The 21,753-nt window shown below is 39.6% G+C and overlaps 2 protein-coding genes across 2 annotated transcripts; one reads left to right on the forward strand and one right to left on the reverse strand.

The window, feature by feature from the left end:
* Positions 1–5,499: 5,499 nt before the first annotated feature.
* LOC145239315 (uncharacterized) lies at positions 5,500–13,175 on the forward strand. The gene is made up of 5 exons (XM_080102624.1): positions 5,500–5,808; positions 6,744–6,800; positions 11,111–11,184; positions 11,584–11,738; positions 11,867–13,175. The coding sequence occupies exons 1-5, from the start codon at positions 5,709–5,711 to the stop codon at positions 12,975–12,977; spliced, it is 1,497 nt and encodes a 498-aa protein (XP_079958750.1). The 5' UTR covers positions 5,500–5,708; the 3' UTR covers positions 12,978–13,175.
* Positions 13,176–14,651: 1,476 nt separating this feature from the next.
* On the reverse strand, positions 14,652–20,360 carry LOC145239544 (uncharacterized). The gene is made up of 6 exons (XM_080102891.1): positions 20,227–20,360; positions 19,923–19,987; positions 17,635–17,883; positions 17,441–17,536; positions 17,101–17,219; positions 14,652–17,007 (listed from the first exon to the last, which is right to left on the reverse strand). The coding sequence occupies exons 2-6, from the start codon at positions 19,971–19,973 to the stop codon at positions 14,922–14,924; spliced, it is 2,601 nt and encodes an 866-aa protein (XP_079959017.1). The 5' UTR covers positions 19,974–19,987; positions 20,227–20,360; the 3' UTR covers positions 14,652–14,921.
* Between the last annotated feature and the right edge of the window lie 1,393 nt (positions 20,361–21,753).

Here is a 21,753-nt window from a genome sequence, read left to right on the forward strand (position 1 = left end):
CTGAAATTACGCCTCAGAAACAAAATTATATAAACCCGCAGTTTATTAATAGGCTATATACTTTGGAAATATAATTATTGCCTCCGACGCAGTTAAATAATTAATTCCTGGGCGTGATACAATTGAGTACGGGTTTCATTACCATATGGTCTTGAAGCTAACTAGCAAGTTGTTGTGGTGGTATAAGCACTAAGTTTTTTCCCACTTGTCGTAAACTACAAGCGAAGCAGAAACTTTTATTTCGTTACCAACTTGTCAGTCGTTGTAGTAATATGTCAAATATACCTAAAATTCTTATTCTGAGTAATTTATCTAACATATATTTGCAAGTTGCCTTCATTTTCGTTTAACGTTAATAAAACTGCAGTTTCCAAGAATAACCATTAAGGCATAATTGTTAAAGTGAGATTTGCACGTATGTCATCACGTTATTTGTTATCTTCCTGTTCAGCAGTGTCTTGTTTCATGCCTAACGATCGATTCGTCGAACTTGACTCATCAATGCACGTTACTTTTGCCCAGCATGGAGAGGAGTAGGTATAGAAAAAGGCTTGAAACCCCCACATGCATTATGTGCACAACGGATTTGTAAAACGCAATACGTCGTTGAAAGCTTGGAGAATGTCACGCTAAGACATATTAGCATGTACTTGTCCTACGTTTTGACGCAGCGTCAGTATATTGTGTTGGTAAAAATATTCAAAACGTCGGTAATTTTGGACGCAGAGGCGCCGAGAGCAAACTTGCTTTACGCAATTTGGGTTCACGCATGTTGTTGTTGACCTGTTTTCAAAGGTTAGAGCACTTACGCCTCATGGCGCAGCCCACATACGTATTGGAGTAGTTCCAACAATTGCATTACAGTTTAACTTGATCTTCACCACTCGAAAAGGAACAGCTCCGTGCGTAATCTGATTTGTCGGTGGCTGGCTGGAAAAAGTTCGGTGTCAAGTTTTGTAAAGAAGGCAGCCTGAGTTCTTTGGTTGACATGTTGGGGCATATTCAGGTGTTTGCTGAAAGACGTTTACTTGCGTGAAGCACTTTTTCCATGAAAGGAGACTACTATCGAGTGAGAAAAAACAACTTGTTGTTATTACGTCCCGTGGTCAAGGATTGGAGGTTACCCCAGGAAAAACGAAAAAGGACTAAACACAAATCTTTTTTTTTCACAGAAAAAAATAATACCCGATAAAAATTGCCTTTATTTTCCATGAACACCAAAGTTTTGGTTCAAATGTGGTGAAAATATGTAACATTTTATAACAGACAATCTCCTTTTGTGCCCGTGAGCACCACTCGTCCAAGTTAGTTCAAAACTAATGCAGTTATGTCTACCTAATGTAAAATTTAACCGAGCAATTATAAGGCAAACGTGCGAAATTTCCTGCTGTGTTGCGCTGATATACATGTAAACGTTTGTTTATTGTAATCAGATTAAGCAGGCAAATGGAATGTCTCGAAAAAATGACTTGCTATTTTTTAGCTCCTATAGCTTCTATAAAGGGAAACACCCTTTCCCTTTTTGTTCGTTATACTGATCAAAAGATATTCCCAGCTTAATCGCTATTCCCAGGGAACGAGTCTATTTTTTGCTACTTTACTGCACAACGTGCTTGTTTCAACACTTTAAGTTGTTTACACAATATGTGCCCACTCTAGCGCGGGAACTTAAACGTGTTAGTCGCGAGCCATCCATAAACGTGCAAGTTTAGCCACTGCAATTTAATGGCCCATACCCCGAAGCAACAAAGCACGTGATTTAAAATATCTTCGTATCGTAGCATGAGTTTGCGAAACCGATATCATGACTTGCACATTTTCACCTATTAACTTCACAAATATTGACACATTTCGACAAAACAAAATATTGGAAGGAAAAACAAGTTGGCATTTTCAACAAGTGGCTGCGTCACAATGCTTGTTCCAAAACCGCTAATTTGAAAGTCGCCAATGAGGAAGGCAACGGACGGTCACGAGACAAATCGCATCTGTATAATGCGCACTTGTTTTCCCTGCTGGTGACCGCCGGTTAAGTGATAGAAACTCGGTGGGTGTTAATTAAGCCTGAACAACCTATACCAGTACCATGTTCAAGCAAATACTTTCTCCGATAAGCTGGTCCACATTTGGTGGTAATAGTTGGTTTAAATAATTGCCCGAATGGAAATTTGGTCAATTGGGCTCGGATATAAAATTTTGTATCCTGTTTTTCGTCCTAAAAATACCTCGATCCTGTTACACTGGTTGCGAAACTCCATTTCTCGTTGTAATTTAAATCCTTTTACATTTACTTGAGGATCAACGAATTCCCACAAAAAACAAACGTGCAGCGTCGGGGGTCATAATGGTCCCATAAACGTCATCTCTTCACTTTAGACCTTTCGTAAACTGTAACAGCGAAAGCTAGACAAACGACTTGGTTTGGAAAACTCCATTTTCGGACACTGCGCGATACATTTTTGACACGGACGATTTGACTAAAACCGCCACCCTTCAAACAAACAAGTTGTTGGGTGAAAGCGCCCGGATGTGGACGTGACAAAACACTTACACTCAGGTCAATTTGAACCCATATTATTCGTCGAAAAACAAAGAAATTCACCACAAAACTGGCAGCTTCTGGATTTACCACGAAGCCGTGGGCGTGAGCGGTTTGATGGTCAGAGAATTATGGTCAGGCTAAGCATAGATTACAGACCTGCTTTTTCCCGCTTTCACACAAATTTTGTAGATAGTCTGTAAAAAAATGATGGTATAATCCAGTCCAGCCAGCCCGGGTTGCCGCCAAAGGAGTCTGTTTTTACGTTTGGTGGTTTATTTACGGCAGAAATTTAAGCGAGTCATGTTGATATAATCCAGAGTGACAGTAAATAACCATCAACATAGTGGTTTATATTATGACTAGGTATTTATAAAATAATAAAGCAGCGCTTCTTAAACAAAATCAGTCATTGACTATTTTTTAAAACACATTTATTTTTCACCCGTATAGACATCTATTAAAAAAATAATATCCAACCAAAATTAAGGCTATGATGTAGCAAAAATACTACGCAAACACGAGAAAGCCGTAAGAGCAAAGAAGAAACAAGAACTAAGTGTAAAATTGGCACCTTGCCGGCCAATGTCGTCACACTATAGCTTGTAATTGATGGGAAAAGCTAGTTTCAATGATTGGCACCATCACATAACCTCGACTCCAAAACAAATCTCAATGTCCAGATAAATCACGTGAATAAGTGGCCTTTCTCCTGGAAATAGCGGCATCACGCTTACATCATACCGTGCAGCCCATTAAACCACAAGGACGGGGATTTCATGTACAAGGGCCTCGTGTCATTTCTTGGAAGCCGGGCTTCGTGTTGCTGAATTCTTTTTCGGGGTTTTTAGATTAAATTTGTTAAGTTGATAGATTTCAAGTGCTTGTCGTTAGTACATGTGTTAATCTGGTTTTTTTTACCTTGAGCCTCTTTTGCAGTAAATAACGTACAAAGCTCGAAGATAAATGTTTAAATCGTTTTTTTGTACAGACGTAACGACAAACAAAAACTTAAAAATATTTATTTAACCATTAATGTCGTGTTTTTCCTAATGCTATTTTTTCGAATTAACTTTATTGGTTTTATCCGAGCGATTTAGTGCGTGATAAATGGAGGTGACATGTCTATGCTGTCAAGTTAGTTTATTTAAATTATCAAAATTTTCCAGAGCATATCAAATTTTCCCAGAGCATCTAGCGCTTAAACATATTAAAGACACCAAGTAAAGGTATGAGCAAAAACTGCAAAATTCAATTTTTAGCGAATAAATTGCAATAATCAACGTCAAACGATTTCTGGCCCTGTTACGCAACAAAATTTTATTTTTTCCAAAAGAAATGCCTGGAAAGCGTCTTTGCCAAATGGTACTGCAGCATAAATTTACTGGTAAATTATTCCTTTTAAAATGTATTTTTAAAAATACTGTTTTTCCTGCTCCCTCCGTCGTTTGTATGTTTTTTTAGGCAATAATACCCAGTTTCTATCGATTGCATATGTTAGTGTTCCCAAATGCGGGTGGTCTGAAAGTTCTGTTCGGTCGTTTTGAAAATCTTAAATCTTATCCGTTTTGCTGACAAAAATGTAACTGAAGTAATAACTACACATGGGTGGCAAAAACACAAAACTCCTTTGTGTTAGTATTTGGGTCGATGCAAAAAAAAGCTTTGGGAACCACTGGCTTATAGTATTCGTTAAACTAGTGGTAAATATTAAAATTGGCAGTGTCCAGCACATAGCATATCTGTTGGTTTGCAAACTCAAATCTGAACGTATGCGGCTCATCTGGACTTCACAACTTTATCACCAGTAAAAACGCGCAAGTACCGTACGAAAAAAGTTTCGACTCTATATAAACACGCCTGTAAGCGCCACACACCAGCCTGACTTTTTCTGGGTTCAGTCACGGCGCTCGACAGATAATTTTCATTGCACGCGATAGTTGAGAAATGAGTTTGCTGAAGTTATGTTTGCTGTAACAGAATATAATCAAATAGGCATTTTCTTAGAACAGATAATCGAGGATGGCGCGAAATCGGGAAAATTGTGGAAAACAACTTGGGGGCAAAACAATTAGGGAGCCAATGAGGAATCCGGCTCAAACTTTTCCTTGTAAAATCGATGCAGTGCAGCGTTTGGTGCACGCTAATAAAATTTAGCGCTCTATATAAGCAGCGACCTGAGATGCGGGAACTATTAGACTAAAATTTGCCGTGCAAGAAAGATCTACTTTCAAACGATACAGCGCGATAAAGTGTTTTCAGGCGAGCATTGGTTAAACAGAAGCGTAATAGTGATGTTGAAACTGTTTAAGGTTTTGCTCGAATTAAGGAACATCCACCCGATTTAATTAAACGTTTCTACGTCGGCCATATAAATTACACAGCTGACTGAGAGCGATTAACGGTAAATTAAACGTGCCTAATTCCACAGCGGAAAGCAGGACCGTGCTTGGTTACGGGAAACCTCAAATGATTCGTGACAGCACCCGAACCTAACTGTATGTAACAAACCCTATATCGACCAATTTTTCATTATTGCTAGGTTCAAGGAAAACCAATTTTGTCAGATACGCGTGTCGAGGTATCATGGATCTGTGGCAAAACGCGACATCGCCAGTCAGGGAGCCCGGACGCGCTAGACCGCAGTTTTCTTTAGGCTATGAATTACGAAGTGCGAGACACACCCTGGAGTCGCACTTAGGTGCTTTTGACGTCAAGCAAATCCTATTCGGCAGGGTTTATGTTTGACAGCAGAGCGCGAGGTTATAAATTGTCAAATTTTCGGCAATGGCGAGAAATATGTCTGTCAAGCAATTTATACTGGTATTATACAGCATAAAATTGGTCAAGCAGATTTTAAATTACAAGTCAATTGAGATCCAAGATGTTGGGCACTGTTTGATATACAGGCGTGCTACACTAATATTGCGACATGTTCGGCGCACAAGTTTAATAACATTAATCATTTGGCTTGCAGACAACTACATTGTGGTTATTTACGAGGGGCGTCTGCTTGCTAATATCTCAACCGGTCGTGTTCGGCTATCGCTGTTTTATGTTTAACCAAGAGGGTTCATGTGTCTTTTCTGTACAGAACGCATTGATAGAAACTTAAGGGCTGATACCAAGCTCGATATTGTATCAACAATTTTTGAAAGTGCTGTGTACCATGGTAATGGATCTTCACAGTCCCAGGACGGGTCTCACCCCGCGCAACTTAAGGGAGTTCAAGCTGGTTGTGGTCGGGCCTAGGAAGGTTGGAAAGTCCGGTAAGTCAAATGGAGTTAATAAAAATCGAAATTTTGATGTACGAAATTCCTGCGGTAGCACAGTAACGCGATAATGGACCGAGCAAGGAGCTGCAAAGCTTTTCGAGGCGTTTGTTGTGAAATAAACTCTTGCGGCGTGCATAATCGCGTTTTTATCTTGGCTCCCTTGGCGCTATACTGTCAGGTCCCCGCAGCGCTAATGTTTCTTCGCGCTGTGCAAAAATGCAGTCATGCCCATTTACAGCAGTATTCACTGCCCCAAAAGGGGAGAAAGGCTTGATGCGTTAAATTACCATGTGTTATGTACAGCTGCAGCTCACAAAATAATAAGTTATTTTGCACTTGTAAACTTTGCTCTTATACCGCACCCTTACTTGCCGTATAATTGACCACCAACCCAAGTTGGGTCATCGTGGTTGAATAAGTGTATATATATGCATTTTGACTTGCCTAAAAGTGTTTTTTTGGTGTCGATTAACATGGAAAGCGCATCAAACTGGGTAGAGATAGTTTCAAGTGGCGGCGTCATCGCCATGTCGCATCACCACTTTTATCACATGTTTTTTCGATTAAAGTTACTCATCGTTTTTCGGAATATTTGTTTTTTAGCTTGCAATGACTTCAGTGACAAAAAATCTGTTGAATTTTGTTTGCGAAATTACCTCATGCCTAAAACGTTGCCATTTCGCACATTAAAATTGCGCCGACGCCTTCTTGTAAATTACCCATGGATCCATAATCTGCTGGGGTGTTTGTTTATATACGGGGAATTGAGCAGAGGTAATCGCTGATTCGGTAGGCGATCGGTGATCACGAGATGTTTGCACGGTAAACTGCGAGTGAAGATAAAAAAATTCCGTTATGCCACTTGTCCTGAATTTCGGGTTTGTAGTTACCAAGTATATAACATTACAACAGTGTTCGTTTTGTTGCAGCGCTCGTCGTACGCTTCCTGACGAGACGTTTCATCAACGAATACCTCGAGAACGCAGGTAAGAACCCCAGCAGTTTTACTGAAGCGTGACATACGACCTTTAGTTTAACAAATTCTTCGCGAGCACGAAATTACACGACTCGGCGACACGCAACATTTTGATTGAATCGACGCGTTGACGTTTTGCCAAGGGAACACATCCCTTTTCTAATAACACCAATGGTTAAACAACTGTAACTCTTCAAACAATGATGGATTTGTGAAACTTTGTCCTCACCTCACAGACACACGATAGTTTTTTTCACGTGTGCCGTGTTAGCCTAATCGTTGCTTGGGTTGCTTGTCTGCAAATATTTAGCTTTGATTGCATCACCTGATATGCTTGTCTCTGTGATGTGGGGATGGCAAACGTTTCGGCAAGCAATGTGAAACCACGAGGCCTGGTAGACAACGCGGCCTTCTGCCCTTCGGCTGATGCGATTAACGTGCGTTTAAGTTATGTTAGATAAGCAAAAAGGGATTTTCTCTATATAGGCCAGCGTGGTTGTTACGCCCCACAAACAAGTTTCAGAAGATTCAATGCAGGCCCATGTTTTCTTTGTGGTGTTAAATTGCATTCGCTGGTCCTGATAGACGTTTTACAAAAATGTATAGCAAAGGTGGCGACCTGTCTTCGGTTTCAAACACAACGCAATATAGCTGCTGCCTTCCATAGTAAGCCCCCCAAATTTCACCATTGATTGTCATCCACACCATCGAGCAGCTGTAGGTCTACGTTCAGACACATAAATGCGGAAATCGACTTGTTTACAAGGTCCTATTGATATAAACCAATATCCTGACATTCCGTGGGTATTCTCTTCCCCCTTGACCTCGTTTTCCTCTTCTAAGCCGGTTGGTGCTTCTCTGGGCGACCATGCGGAGCTGTGCAAATACTCGGACATTGGTTAGTGACGTCACAGTTTGCAAAGCTGCTCCAAACATGGAACAACCGCGCCCTTGCTGTGGTATAACAGCTGGTGACGTGAAAGCCATTGTTGACACGGGTCTATATCCCTTTGGCTAATAATAACACACATCGCTTCGATTGGGGGCCTCGATGCACTCAAAAACATCAAAGAGCTCAAGGACGTCGCATGTTGTTTTCGTGGTTATTCTGTTCATCAATAACAGTTGACTCGCTGATCGGACAGTTTTGTTTCAGAAATTTCCCGCGACCTGATATTACCTCAAAAATATCCCAATAAAAGCATTTCGATTTTCTAAGTGATGAGTAAAAATGATGTATTAGACGATTTTAGGAAACATTTCAGTCTAATGTGATTGAAATAGGTGCAATTACATGCACGCGTCGTTTTATGGCTGTAGCACATTCACGGGTGGTCCTCATTGTTTGTTGTGTTATAAGCAGCGATAAACTATTCTTCATGGGTGGTTAACGTCGCATTTTGTTGAACCTTAACGCCATGAAGTATAATATGACTACATCATTTCAAACCTTTTGAAATAAATTACCAAGACTATACGGGTTTTTAGCTTTTCTACGATTTGAAAACAAGACACAGAAGCTACAGACGGCGCTTTGTAGGTTTTTGCCCAAACGACAACAAAGCTGCGGCACTTTGTAATGAAAGGGATGTTTTGGGATCGTTTTCGTCAGCATGACTTGTTTGGCGTGCAACATCGGCAGACGATTGTCAATCGCGAACGAAGCTGCTTAAAAAGTCGCCAAGCTTCCATCCGAAGTCGCGTCGAAATCATGGCACCGTGCAAAAAACTTTTGTTTCAAAATGAACCACAGCACCCGCTTATACAGTTGGCAGCTTGCGTAATCGATTTAGTTGGTTGATTGACAGTTGGTTGTATGCCTCATTAAACCCACTTTGTATTGAGCATGGGAGCCTAAGGTCAATATTTCACAATACGTTCGGAGTGTTACATTTATGTGCATGACGGGGATCTAAATTCATTACACAGGCTCAGATAAAATAACGATAAATGACACAGATAACGTCGTTTGATCGAACTTGCCGTTCCACCTTGTCTCTTAATCCCAGTTGAGCTTGGAAATCCATTTTCGCCCTCGCTCGCTCATAAATTATGAATGTGTTTTGACAGTTTGGTCCGAAAGAGTATTGGCAACGGTCATGCATGTACTCCCATTTTGAAAGGCAGAGCGAAATAAAACATCTGCTTTAGCTACCAAAAATACAAAGAGGAAAAGCCCGTCTGACAATCGAGTTTTTGATACCATGTAACGAGCGGTTGGATTGTCACGATGCCGTCAGTGGCAGCACCGTATAATTTTTTTCTGGTGGAAAACACGTTGTGTCAAATTACCTGTCCAGTCATACTGGTGCTTTAAACGACCCAAAACGTTAACTGCTGTCAAGGGCCAATCGACCTTTATACTCATTGGCCCATGTCTGTGCTTTGTTGTAAGAAATACTTCACTTTTCATCTTAGACACAAGCGCAACTAGCGAAAGTCACAAAAAGCGAAGCAAAATTGGCATGAGATGATTACACGCTCTTGTCATGGGAAAAATTAGAACATCACTGACCTGGCCAAAATTATTTATACAAGTTTGTATCGTAACCGACATTAAGTTATAATAAATAGCGCAGCGGAGTAAAGACCAAGATCAGTTGCAGAGCCTAAAAAGTCAGTCTTTCTGCTGTTGGTGCAATGTGAGTTCTACCCACGCAATAACCTTCTATCGCTAAAAAAGTCGAAAATCGACGAGCCATTTTAAAGCAAAAAGCGGCCAAATTACCTTTCCATCCCCTTATTTCAGTCATGACTAACGCAACCGATTTAATTGAAATTTGCCTTCTCCACAGTGTAATTTAATTTGTACAAGTTGAGTTTAAGCAAAACAAAGATCTGACTTAAAATAATGTGTATACAATCTCCACGAAACAAATCATTCGCGACCTAAAATTGCGTTTGGTCTAGAATTTTTGAAGTCCAAATCGTGAGGTTAAGCACTTGGATATCGTAACACTTAACACATCTTCGTCGTTAAACGTACGACATTCTTGAGCTTAACCTACGCAGATAGTTGACATACCTCTTGGAGGAGAGGCAAGTTGTAAGCGAATACAAGTTTCTCGAACGTTCACTGTGGCTTAACCAATGCTCGATTAAATAGCAAAGCAAAGAGACATGTAAAATGTCGATATTATTTTCCATGACTCCAAGTAGTTTTGCTCTGTTTCACTGTGTAAATTGTAACTTTTGAAGACTTATTGCTGTGACATCGTACAAGGCGCCGAAAAAAACGACCTGGTTTATCTAGATGTTGAGTGATAGCAAGATACTAACGAACTAATGCGATGATATTGGTGATAAAAAATACTAATTTTGCGGGAAGGCGAATTGCGCCCTGCCGATCGAGACACGTGTTTTTTTAAGTGCAGATTTTTCAATTACATTGCCACGCTCATGAAAGATTCACAGCAGGCATATGGGAGTCGATTAAAAGTTCCAGGAATTGTACAATGCGCAACCTCACTGTAATGAAAAATCAAGATCAAACCGTTATTGTCATACAACGGTCGACTAACGTAGGCTTGGACCCTGTTCTGTTTCAATTACTTTTCGAGGATGCTTCAGCATCATTTAATAAGCGAAATGCGATTGGTTTTTATAGCAGTGCACTTATTTCTGACTATATCATGATATTGATACCATGGCAATATCAGATAATGGTTTCAGATCGGTTGTTGAGGTTGATATTAGATGAGTAAGTCGTAATAGGGTGTCACCGTTAAATTAAACCTAACAATTTATATTGGTAGAAAAGTGGTAAAATGTGATGCCTTTGACAAGGACACGATAATAAAGGCCAAAATAAATGCGGAGTATAATTTTGTATCGATGATTTCGTGGTTGCAATGACGTGTAAAAAGTGGCAGATAATATTCCTGAGTCACAAATGATCAAATTGACCGCGGGAGGAAGAATCTTGTGAAGTTTAGGCCACAACGCGTGCCTAGGGCGGTGACGCTACTGTTACGCCATGTAGCTTCAAATAGCTTGAAGTCGCGACCTCTTCTGAGAAAAAAAATGTACCTGTGGTAACGTTTAAAAGTAATTTCCACAAACAAAAACCACATTTTTTATCAGTCTTGGTACCACGTATAGCTATTTTTTCTCAATTACCATTCTGCCTTGTTGGAGTTGCTTAATTATTACTACAAAAGGGTGTTTTGTTTTTACAGGCTATTGTCAATGTAATTACCTTACCCTGAAACACAAAAGCAATGAAAATTGTCACATTTTCTTGATTTAAAATCTCTGATTATTTTGTGAAAAAAGTGTTATGTTTACTTGACTTTAACTCTGTAATCTTTTTTTCTGCAGATATGACTTGCAACGGGGTTGTTGCCGTAGACGGCGAAACACTGCGTGTGAATATTCAAGATACGTCCGAAAAGGTGCATCATGAACTTTGATACCCATCTTTGCCCGACAATGAAAATCAAATTACCTCGCCCTATGTATCCAAGCTTATTATGCGTTCGACGCACTTGGGCCTACCTAGGATATTAGGGGCGTGTGCAAAAGGCATGGTTATTTTTGCGTACCAGCAGCGGCATAAAAATATTGTTGGTCGCGGTTCCCGATATATCCACAATTAAGGGTGTAGCACTTGTTTTGTTATTAAACGAAAATAATAAATGGCGTGGCACCACAAAAAGTTTCTTTAGTATGATTGTTCCCCGATGTGTGCTGTCTATATCTGTACACATTATAAAGTATGCTTCAAGCACCTTTTAACTATGCTTGTCTATGCATTAACATGGCTTAAACGTTATCGATTTTTGTTCAAACAGGGCATGCGACTTAGTTCTATGGACCATCACTTTCGTTGGGCTGACGCCATCATGTTGGTTTACTCAGTCACCGACCCTGATAGTTTTCGGCAGCTTCGCGATACTGCAGGAAAGATCGTCGAAAAAATGAATGAGATTGACGAAAAGGAAATGGGGTAAGCACAGTCTATAGACCGAAGTGAAGTCTAAATGTACTAATAAAGTTGTAGTTTATGTGAAGTCTTATGAAAAACAACAACAACCTAAAACAAGGGTTTATTTATGTGATTATTTGTTTATACAGGCGGGTCCCACCCTTAGTGTTAGTTGGAAACAAGTGCGACTTGGACTTTGCAACGCGCGTCACACGCCAGGAAGGCTTGCAACTTGCCGAACAACTCCATTGCGAGTTCTATGAGACTTCAGCAAGAGAGGGATGGTCAAAGTTCATAGCAAGAACGCGTAGTTACCCCAAAGTCACAAAAACCGGGACTACAAACTCTCCACCATTTACAACGTCTGTCATTGGCATTGGATTGGCTGCCAAGACTGCCCTTGCGATTTCTTACGATTCAGGAAGACGTCCAAGCAAGGTGACACGAAGTCACTCAAGGTCAAACTCTTCGTTCGGAGTCAAGGGTGAAATTAATGGAAATTGCATCATGCCCACTGTGAATGTTAGTAAAGCGCCCAAATCTGATTCTGGCACCCCTTCGCCAAGTGAAGATGACAGCGACGACTGCAAAGTGTCCCCAGTACATCGCTTGGCCCTTCCCAAAGGCAAGAAGTCGCGTTTCGGACAAAACAGCCTAATCGGTCGTTTATCACCAAGACTGAGCAGGAAAATATACAAAACAGAAAAAGTTGCCGCAGCTCCCAAGAGGAGTAAATCAGTTAAAACAAACAACCGAAGCCTTATGAACGGACTTTCGAGTACCTTGTTTACAGCCGGCACTCCGATATCGCATGAGTTTTCTGCCAATCTGGCAGAAAACGGCCATCATTTAAGCTCGAGTAGCACGAGTAGTAGTGCAAGTGCTACTGGCAGCACAGAAAGCCTGACTTCTTGTGAAGTTGACAGCGACGGTCGCGATTCTATGTCTCCTTCTTTGAACTTCGGAGACCGTTTGTCACCAAATACAGCAAGTGTCGTTAAAGAAAAATGGGACAACAGCGATTGCGAAAACTGCGTCGGTCGCTCGGCTTCCCCTGGCGTTTGGACAATGCGCGCTCACGACTTTTGTCTTTCTGAGCCTTTTTTGCACCTCTGTCGTGACGGTAAATCAATACGTCAACGACAAAGACCTCGTTCACCTAGCCATCTGCTCCGCAGCGGCTTCAAGCGGATTAAGTCTCTGAAGACAGATGGCCACCATCTTCAAGTAAACCACTCAATTAGAGCGTTGCCCAACTAATTTTATTTGTATGTTTGTATTTTTTATTTATTTGTTTTTCGCAGTTTTAGCAGTGTTACTTCCATGCTGCATCAAAACGTTTTGAGACATGGTTTGTTGTATATCGTCCCTGAGTCTTCAGCTTTTTCTGTGTGGCTGAAGTATCTCGTGCAATCTCACGTCAATAAACGAAAATCTTTTATTTTCATTCCTTTTAGTCAGAGTTGTGTTTGACACGAGCCAACTAAAATATGAATCAATGAATGAATTCACCCCGGGTTTTAGCCGCTATTACTTTGATCCAATTAAAATACAGCTCCAGAACATATGACCTTCTGGAAAACCGTAAAATTTAACGAGCGATTTGTTTTAATAGGAACGAGATGGGTACTTATTTGGGTACTATGGGTACTATTTATCTTATGTATGCTATAAAAACTAAATACGTACCAGTGTAAAATCTGTGTTCCCATACGAGTCCAGTTGAGCTGTTACCTTACCGACCTTTGCCATTTAGATCAGTTTACAACCCTTTAATGTTACTGCAACAGGTTTGTCTCAGTTGGGATGTCATTTGAAGCCTATCACGATAGCTTAAAAGCTATGACCTAATCCAGATTTCATCTTCGTTTCATTTTTTTTCTAATTGTCGAATATTAGTAAAATATGTATTGCCTTTTTTGTTATACCACTTAGTGTTTTGTTAACTTCAGGTTTAATGTAGAAGTATTCTTTAAGTAAGTTAGTGAACAACCTGCTTGATCCTATGCCCAATCCCATGGCTTAACCAGTGGTTCTCATTCTACGCTAATCCCGGACCACCTGACGACATTTTCTATCTCTGCGTACCACCAAAACGCTGTTTATAATGGTTGACCAAAACATAAACCTGTATTTATATCTAGGTCAGCATATTTATAAAATCAATAAGGTTAGTAATTCCAGTTTTGGTGAAAACCTGGGCTGGTCTGTTGGGTCATTTAAGTTGCAATTGTTGATCTGACTTTAATTCATTTTGACAGAAAGCTACTCTTGAGCCACCTGAAATGCTCCTCGATACCTCTAGTACAGGGGTCGGCAACCCCTGGCACGCGTGCCAAGATTGGCACGCGAGGTGGTTTTTCATGGCACGCCAACCGATTTGCGTGTTCATATGAAGTAACAATTTACCCTGTTACACTGCTTGTTTATGCTTTTCATCATGCCATTGTCTTAAAATTCAGCCTTACATGCATAAAACACTCTACTTTCTCTTTATTATTGATATCTGCTGGCACAAACCACAATTATTTAGAAAAAACGTTGGCACGCGAGGTCATTAACATATGGAAATAACAAGTAAATTGGCACGCATCGCCAAAAAGGTTGCCGACCCCTGCTCTAGTGGTACGCTTACCACAGAATTAAGAAAAACTGTTAAATTTTTTTGTCCCAATAAACCAATCGAATACAACTAAACTATATGTAATAGAATGCATCAAACTTGACTCAGGGCTCGCCCCATAAACTCATCACGGCATTTTAGCCACTAAATCTTCACGCCATTTTAGGCAGTTTTGGTACTAGAAGAGTCATTTCAAACTTCAACTAGGTTTATGCGTTAAAGACATTTTACTACATTCAATGACCTTCTTGCCATTCCAAAACTAACAATTTGAACTCTTAATTGTTTGAAAAAAGCACAAAATACTATGCTGAATTTTGTAGCTGTTGGTTTATTTACAGTCGGGCGAGTAAAATCTCCGGTAAACAGAGTGGACCCATGCTTTTAATTGAGAATAAGTGCGTAGGCGCAAATATGTTTCACGAATCTCTTCGGGGCTCAGTAGTTTGTACAACAACAAAATAAAACACCAGATTGTGCGCTACGAACCCATCAGAAGCGTTTGTTGTACAAAAACTAAAACAGAAATATTAAAGATAAGTAACTTACAATGACAAAATTCACAAGCGGAAAAGAATGTTTTATGCTTCAACTGTGTAAACTCCTCTTTGGCAAAATTTTCGGTCGTTCGCCTCTACATCATTTATATAACTTTGGTACGGAACGGTGGAGCGCTGGGTCTTGTACACCAAACTGTCTTGATGGCGCTGTCTTCTACGAGCAAAAGCCGCTATAGCGATTACTGCAAGAATGATAAAGAAAGCCAACACTGGCAAGGCAATTTTGAGTGCCAAAAGCTCCTGGTCCTTCTTTTCCGACTCCCAGTTTAGGATTGCGTTGTAATAGGCATCCTGATCATTGTCCAGTTGAATTTGAATAGAGGCCTTCTTGTTAGCGGGTATAGCATCCCCATCAGTTTCCAATTCGCCATTTAGGTTCTCTGGCTCCACGTAATCGTCGTCATTTTCGTCAGTCACTGCTGCTTCCAGAATGTTGTTAACCATTTCTTGCTCTGCGTCAGTCTCTATAGTATTCTCATTTATATCAGCTTCTATATTAACCTCAGTTAAATCAAAATCCACAGTGTTTTCAGTTGCATCAAGCGCGTCCGTATTCTCATTTCCAGTTATATCTTGAACATCATCAGTTCCATCGAGTTCCTCTGGATCGTCAATTCCATAAAATTGTTCAGCATCATCAGTATCATCAAGGTCCTCTGGATTCTCAGTTCCATCAAGTTCCTCTGAATCCTCAGTTCCATCAATTTCTTCTGGATCCTCAATTCCATTAAGTTCCCCTGGATCCTCAATTCCAAATGATTCCTCATCATCATCAACATTATCAATTCCATCGAGTTCCTCTGGATCCTCAGTTCCATCAAGTTCCTCTGGATCCTCAGTTCCACCAAGTTCCTCTGGATCCTCAATTCCATATGATTCCTCATCATCATCAACATTATCAATTCCATCGAGTTCCTCTGGGTCGTCAATTTCATATAATTCCTCAGCTCCATCAATTCCATCAAGTTCCGTTTGATTTTCGTTTTCATTAAATTCATCATCATCATCATTATCAAATCCAAGTTCCCCAGCATCCTCAGTTCCACCTGCTTCTTGTTGGGCTGTATTATCCTCTTCAGTTCCTACATCCTCTTCGTCTTCGCCATCCAAATTTTGCGGATACGAACCGTAATCTGTTGGATCCATATTTTCAAATTCTCCCTGATTGTCAATGGATCCATTTTGATTCTCAAAATAACTTATCATACTTTGTAGTTGTTCGTGTAAATCTGGCGGTGTTTCTGACAGAGTGGTTAAGTATTCTTCCATTTCGTTATTTAGCTCTTCTTCTTCAGATGTGTTTTCTGAAGCTGGAGAATCAGTTTCATCGAACTCCGAAGGTAAAACGTTGCTAATTCCTTGTGCTGTTAAATCTGTTTCGGCAAAGGAAATGTCTTCTTCTTCCGTCTCGTCGATTTCAACTCCCGCAGCATCTGTTTCATCTGGATTAATGTTGTTGGTAATAGATTCCCCATTGAACTGCGAATCTAAATTATTTAGTAGCCCTTCTTCAGCGTCTGTAACTTCAGAGGAAAGTGCATCAGTGTCCGGGTAATCCGACAAGTCGAAGATTGAACGCTTAGTCAGTTTTTCGGTGTTGACTTGAAGTTCCACAGTGTCTGTGCCGCCGGCAGAGTCTGTAGACGTCTGTCCCAACGTTTCCAAGAGACTGTTTAAGTTTACTAACGACCCATCCAAGACTCCGATTTCGCCGCTGGATTCCGTTTCAATCATTTCGTCTGTTGTAAGTTCAACACTACCTTCCCCACTTGTTTCTTCCTCCTCAGACTCTGTAGGGTCAGTGCTAAGCTCAACTGACCCTTCCCCACTTGTTTCTTCCTCTGAAGAGTCGGTTTCTAGCTCAACTGATCCACTCGATTCATTTCCGTCCAAATCTACACCAGTACTTGATCCTTCTTCTTCAAGTGCTTCGTCTTCAGTCAAGCCAACTTCACCGCTGCTTTCACTCTCCTCTGCTTCAATAGCTTCTTTTTCACCTTTTTCTTTGCCGCTTATTTCCATTAGTTGGTCCTGGGAAAGGGCCATCCCTTCGATGCGAGTGTCCAAATATGCTTTGGCGACTTCCAAGCTTCCGATCAGATCTGGCCTGAAACAACGAAATCATTTACGCAACGCAACAAAATCAGCAATATGAACTTTTCACTATAAATCGCATAAGTGTGCTTAAATTGATACTTACTGTGTGATTATCTGGCCACCAGTCCTCAGGTGTGACAACAAGTCATCGATGGTCGCCTGTGTTTGCTCAATAAGTGTTATGACAGCTGTGACTGCTCCCACTGCAAGCTCCGCGATTTCCTATGAAAACAGGTGATAAAGACGTTAAATCAATTGCCCGTGACACCTTTAATAAACGATAGCTTTTAATGACAGAACATACCCACATAATACCATTTGACCTTCCAGTCGGCACTTGGTTCGTTTATATTTATACGTAGGCTTACAAGTTTTCGTAAAAAAGGAATAAAAAAATTCTCGTAAACAAACAAATAAAGAAAAATATATTTGCTCCTTTTTACCCCGAGTGTGAACTTTTCCAACTGAAGAAACTTCTCGGGAAGAGTTATCGACGTTTGGCCGTTGGACTGGGCAAATTGTAGGGCGTACATCAATTCCTGTCAAAACAATATCATGAAAAATATTCATATTGATGAAAAACACACCTGTATCATTTATCGAAATCCATAACTTAATCTAAAGGTGTAATCCAAACCTCGATAGCTGTAAGGTCCTCATCAATTACGTCCATTGAAACTTTAATGCCATCCATCGACGCTTTGTATTCTTCAGGCAGCTCGAGATCATTAACAAACTCATTTCGCGTCTCCTTTTCCTGGGCCTCATTGGTTGCCATATCACCCAGGTCCTCGCTGCCCAAACTCTGCCACGAGTCTATGAGATCCCCTTCGTTGGTGATCAAACCGGACATCTCAGATAAAACATCGCTGAAATCTTTTGCCACCTGAAAGTATATCACGTCGTTACGTTTAGCATTGGTTAGCATAGAGGAAACCTATGGCTGCCTAGACCTAAACCAAAGATAAACTATGTTCCTGCTGTTTGTACAAAGACATACAGCCATAAGACTGGAGTCAATTAAACCATCTTTAAAAGATGACAAAATAGTGTCGAAACTTTATGTTTTACCTTACTGTAAGAAATCTGATTCTTGTTGAAGTTTTTGAAACTTTAGAAAATTTGTACCTAGTGGATGTGAGTAAAGTTCTTAAACTATGTTTGTTGCGTTTTGATTATTTAGTTTGAATTAAGTATTATGACTGTCGTACACAGTATAATAAAAAATTCTCTCTAGACAACTAAGACGACGGTTTGCTGTTGTCGTTTTCGAGGTAGAGACACAATGTAGAATTCCGTGGCAAAGCGGATTTGCTAGCAAATACGACAGTTATGAATGGTAGCAGGTCAACTCCTATAAACACTGTAAGACGGAGATTTCGACGAACCTTCAGTGTCATTGGATTAAATCTAATCTGCTTACATGTGGCCACAGAGACATTAAAGTTATTCAGCACGCAACGGTGAACTCTGTTTACGCAAACCTTACGTCATTTCTGGCTTAGTTACCTGTGACGCAATGCGTTAACTGTAAGACCACCAAAAATCACGACCGTGTTTGTCAAAGTGGTATAAAGCGAAAATCAAGCTTGAGCATTATTGGTGATTTTTGTGTAAAACTAGATATTGGATACAAGCATAGTAAATGCCCACAATAATTGTAATCTTTGTGTATTTTTTAAAATTCCCTCACTTTTAATACAGCCCTGTTTGCATGGAATATTAAAATTGGTACTTAAACCTATTTATATGAAACAAACATGTTTAACGCTTATAACTTGGGTTGCCATCGACATGGACCCCAAAATAAGGACAGCTGAAAAATACGAGCCATGAAGTATCACAGCATGCCGTATTTTTTCACATTTTCTTTTATGATGTCACAAAATCTCGACACGAAAACATGCTTTGGTATGTTACGCAACACCGAATGTCAGAGGAAACGGATAGAAGTTTTGTAATTGTTGAAAATAAGATAAAATAAAGCAAGTCAAAACAAGTACATTTCTTAGAAATAAGGACAATAATTTTTCTGAGAATAAGAACAAATCTTAGAAATAAGGACGGTATGGCAACCCTGGTTATAACCAAATGCAAGTGCCTGCGGTAAAGTAGAAAGTGATTTTATTCGCCACCTAAGGGCGATTCATTTTGTTTAGACCCTAATTTGAAGCGAACGGCAAGCCTTTGTGCGTCACTTGGGTGCGTTAAAGTAACGTTACGTCATATCGCGCTTATGTGCCTTACGTTTTGGGAGAATTTAAGCCGTTTGTTTATTGTTGACGTTTGTCGCAGGTCAGCGTTTCAAATGTTTACGTGACTATCGTTCTTTATTTTTACAATACCACCAAGTACATTTAAAACAATCTAAGCGTTATTACTGAATTTTAAGCCATACATTTTTATGTTTCTATGGTATTTTTTAACAAATCGGGCGTTATTGGGTTATTTGAAAATATTTAAATTAAGTGCAACAAAATCCACTTACAGTGTATTCAACTTTTTTGACTATTTAGGATTTGTGATAAGAAGGCTGAGAAAGTGTTTTGTCAGCGCTTAGGCGAAGTGCAGATCCGAATGCCTTTGGGCGATCACAGGACAAAATTATCAGCCAATTTTGCCCACACGTCAACCAAGAGAAATGAACAAAATATGCGTGAAAAGTTCCTTATTCTTTTGCATGATTCATGCTTTACCGAAAATAAGCAGGCATAATATGCACTTGCTATTAAACAATAAAGCTTAAACCTTATGGTGATAGATTATTCTTTGTACCTATTACACATTTATATTGAAATCATCACACTTTAGCCTCTTACAGAATGTGTTGTTGTCGGCCATGAGTGTCAGATGGCTTGATTTTATACCTTTAATTTGAGATATTTTCACAATTTGAAACTTTTTTGACAATAAACACTCACTTACCGCTTGTGACACGAACAACAAACACGTGACAGTCAAAAACTTGCAGAACATCTCGCTTGCTTTGTCTGTCAAAATAAAAAAGTAATAGTTTCTTTGTATGTCTTGACAGTATGTTTATTTTAGTATTACCGTTAATCTTAAATAATAAAAAAACAATTGATAAAAACACCGATCATAAACCTGGCCAGATTAACATGTTTCAAATGGCAAAAATACATGAAATTTATTTTAATATTTAGGCGCTGGTCTAAAATTACGCAACGTCTGAAATAAAACACATAATTTTGTTTGTTAAACTTCTCACCTTGATTCGTTTTCAGATGGTTCACTTTGTGTCTTTGCCCAAAGTTTCTAATTAGTGTGATATCCAACCACTTCGTTACAACGAAAACTTACTAATGGTAAAGTTAGACTCGTTGGGAGGATTTCGACTTTCTTACAAAAAAATCGCGTCTTTCTTCTGTGCCGAACCGATTTATGCCGGGGGGCTCACGAAATGTGAGTCTCTCATAATCTATGGTTGCCATTTTAAAGGAGTGTCGTCAGATAATCGTCTGGGCTTGTTTGATGTGAATAAATTCTTTCAGACTTTTAAGTTATTCCATATGTTTTATGTAGAATTGCGTAAATTTGCCTTTCAAATAATTTTGATAAACACTTGCGTCGTGAATAAAACACGAATTTCATACATCGAAAGTTAAATTCCTTTTCCGAGAAAAACGCTCTGAAGTATCATCGGTTTATGATTTCACTTTTGTCAGCAATTCTGCATTTAAATTATCTTATTATTTGTCTCAAACTAAAGCAATAAAACGGACCAAATCAAATTACATCATGATTGCGAAACACTACTGAGACGTGTTGTCATCGGTTTCACATCCTCTCATTATTTGGATTGATAATGTTCTGAAAAACGAAAAATAAAAAAACTTTCCCAAAAACGGAACGTTGTGAAAAGAACAATGTGTTTTCGAAACTGAGGTCCACTTAGTTTTTACATCATATGTCTGATGTCATCCTGAATCATGTGAAGATTCGTTGCTGTTTTGCAAGTTACAGGTCATCATCAAAACGCTGCCTATTGAAGATGCCCACTCAAGATGTAGATCTTTTTTGTCAAAATACTGGGCGTCGTTGAACACCAGCCATCAATTACTTCAAACCACTTCTGATGTCGAAATACGATGCAAATGACTATGTTTTCACCCAAATTACCACTAGGTGAATACAAATATTCTTACAGTCCGACCATATCAAGGAAACAAACGCTTCTTGTGTATTTTCAAATATTTCGGCACAATTAAAACCAGGGCGATACCGGTCATCCTATGGGCGTTTTAAACAATAAAGTGGCTGGTACGAATTTAAGTCATATAACACTTCAGAGTACAGCTGCAGAAAAAAGATATTCAAACACCTATTTCTAAAGTGGGCGATGTGGTAAACGTATGAAAATACTTGATTTAACCAACGTATATATAGTTAATGCGGATTTTTTAAGAATTATTTAGTTAATGTAACCGATTGGTACCACAAGTAAACTTTGCATTCTACTTTTCTACACATAAAGCAAAGTAAAATTGTTTCAATTTTATTTGGCGAATTGCACTTTTTTTCGGACAGTTTTGCTTGAAAACTTTTGTCAACCTTGACTGACGTATTGACATTAAACTCGTTATATGTGACCAACAGACGGAATGCCATAAGCATGGAAACAGTGCCTTTGAAATGCCTTCACTGATGCAGTGCGTGTCTATAAATTATTCAAAGCAAGTTATCCCAAACCGAGTTTAGGGCGCAGCAGGCTTCACACAGAGGAAATAAATTTTCG

The sequence above is a fragment of the Phallusia mammillata genome, chromosome 7 (genome assembly GCF_965637545.1).
Source record: "Phallusia mammillata chromosome 7, kaPhaMamm4.hap1.1, whole genome shotgun sequence".
Lineage (NCBI taxonomy): Eukaryota > Metazoa > Chordata > Ascidiacea > Phlebobranchia > Ascidiidae > Phallusia > Phallusia mammillata.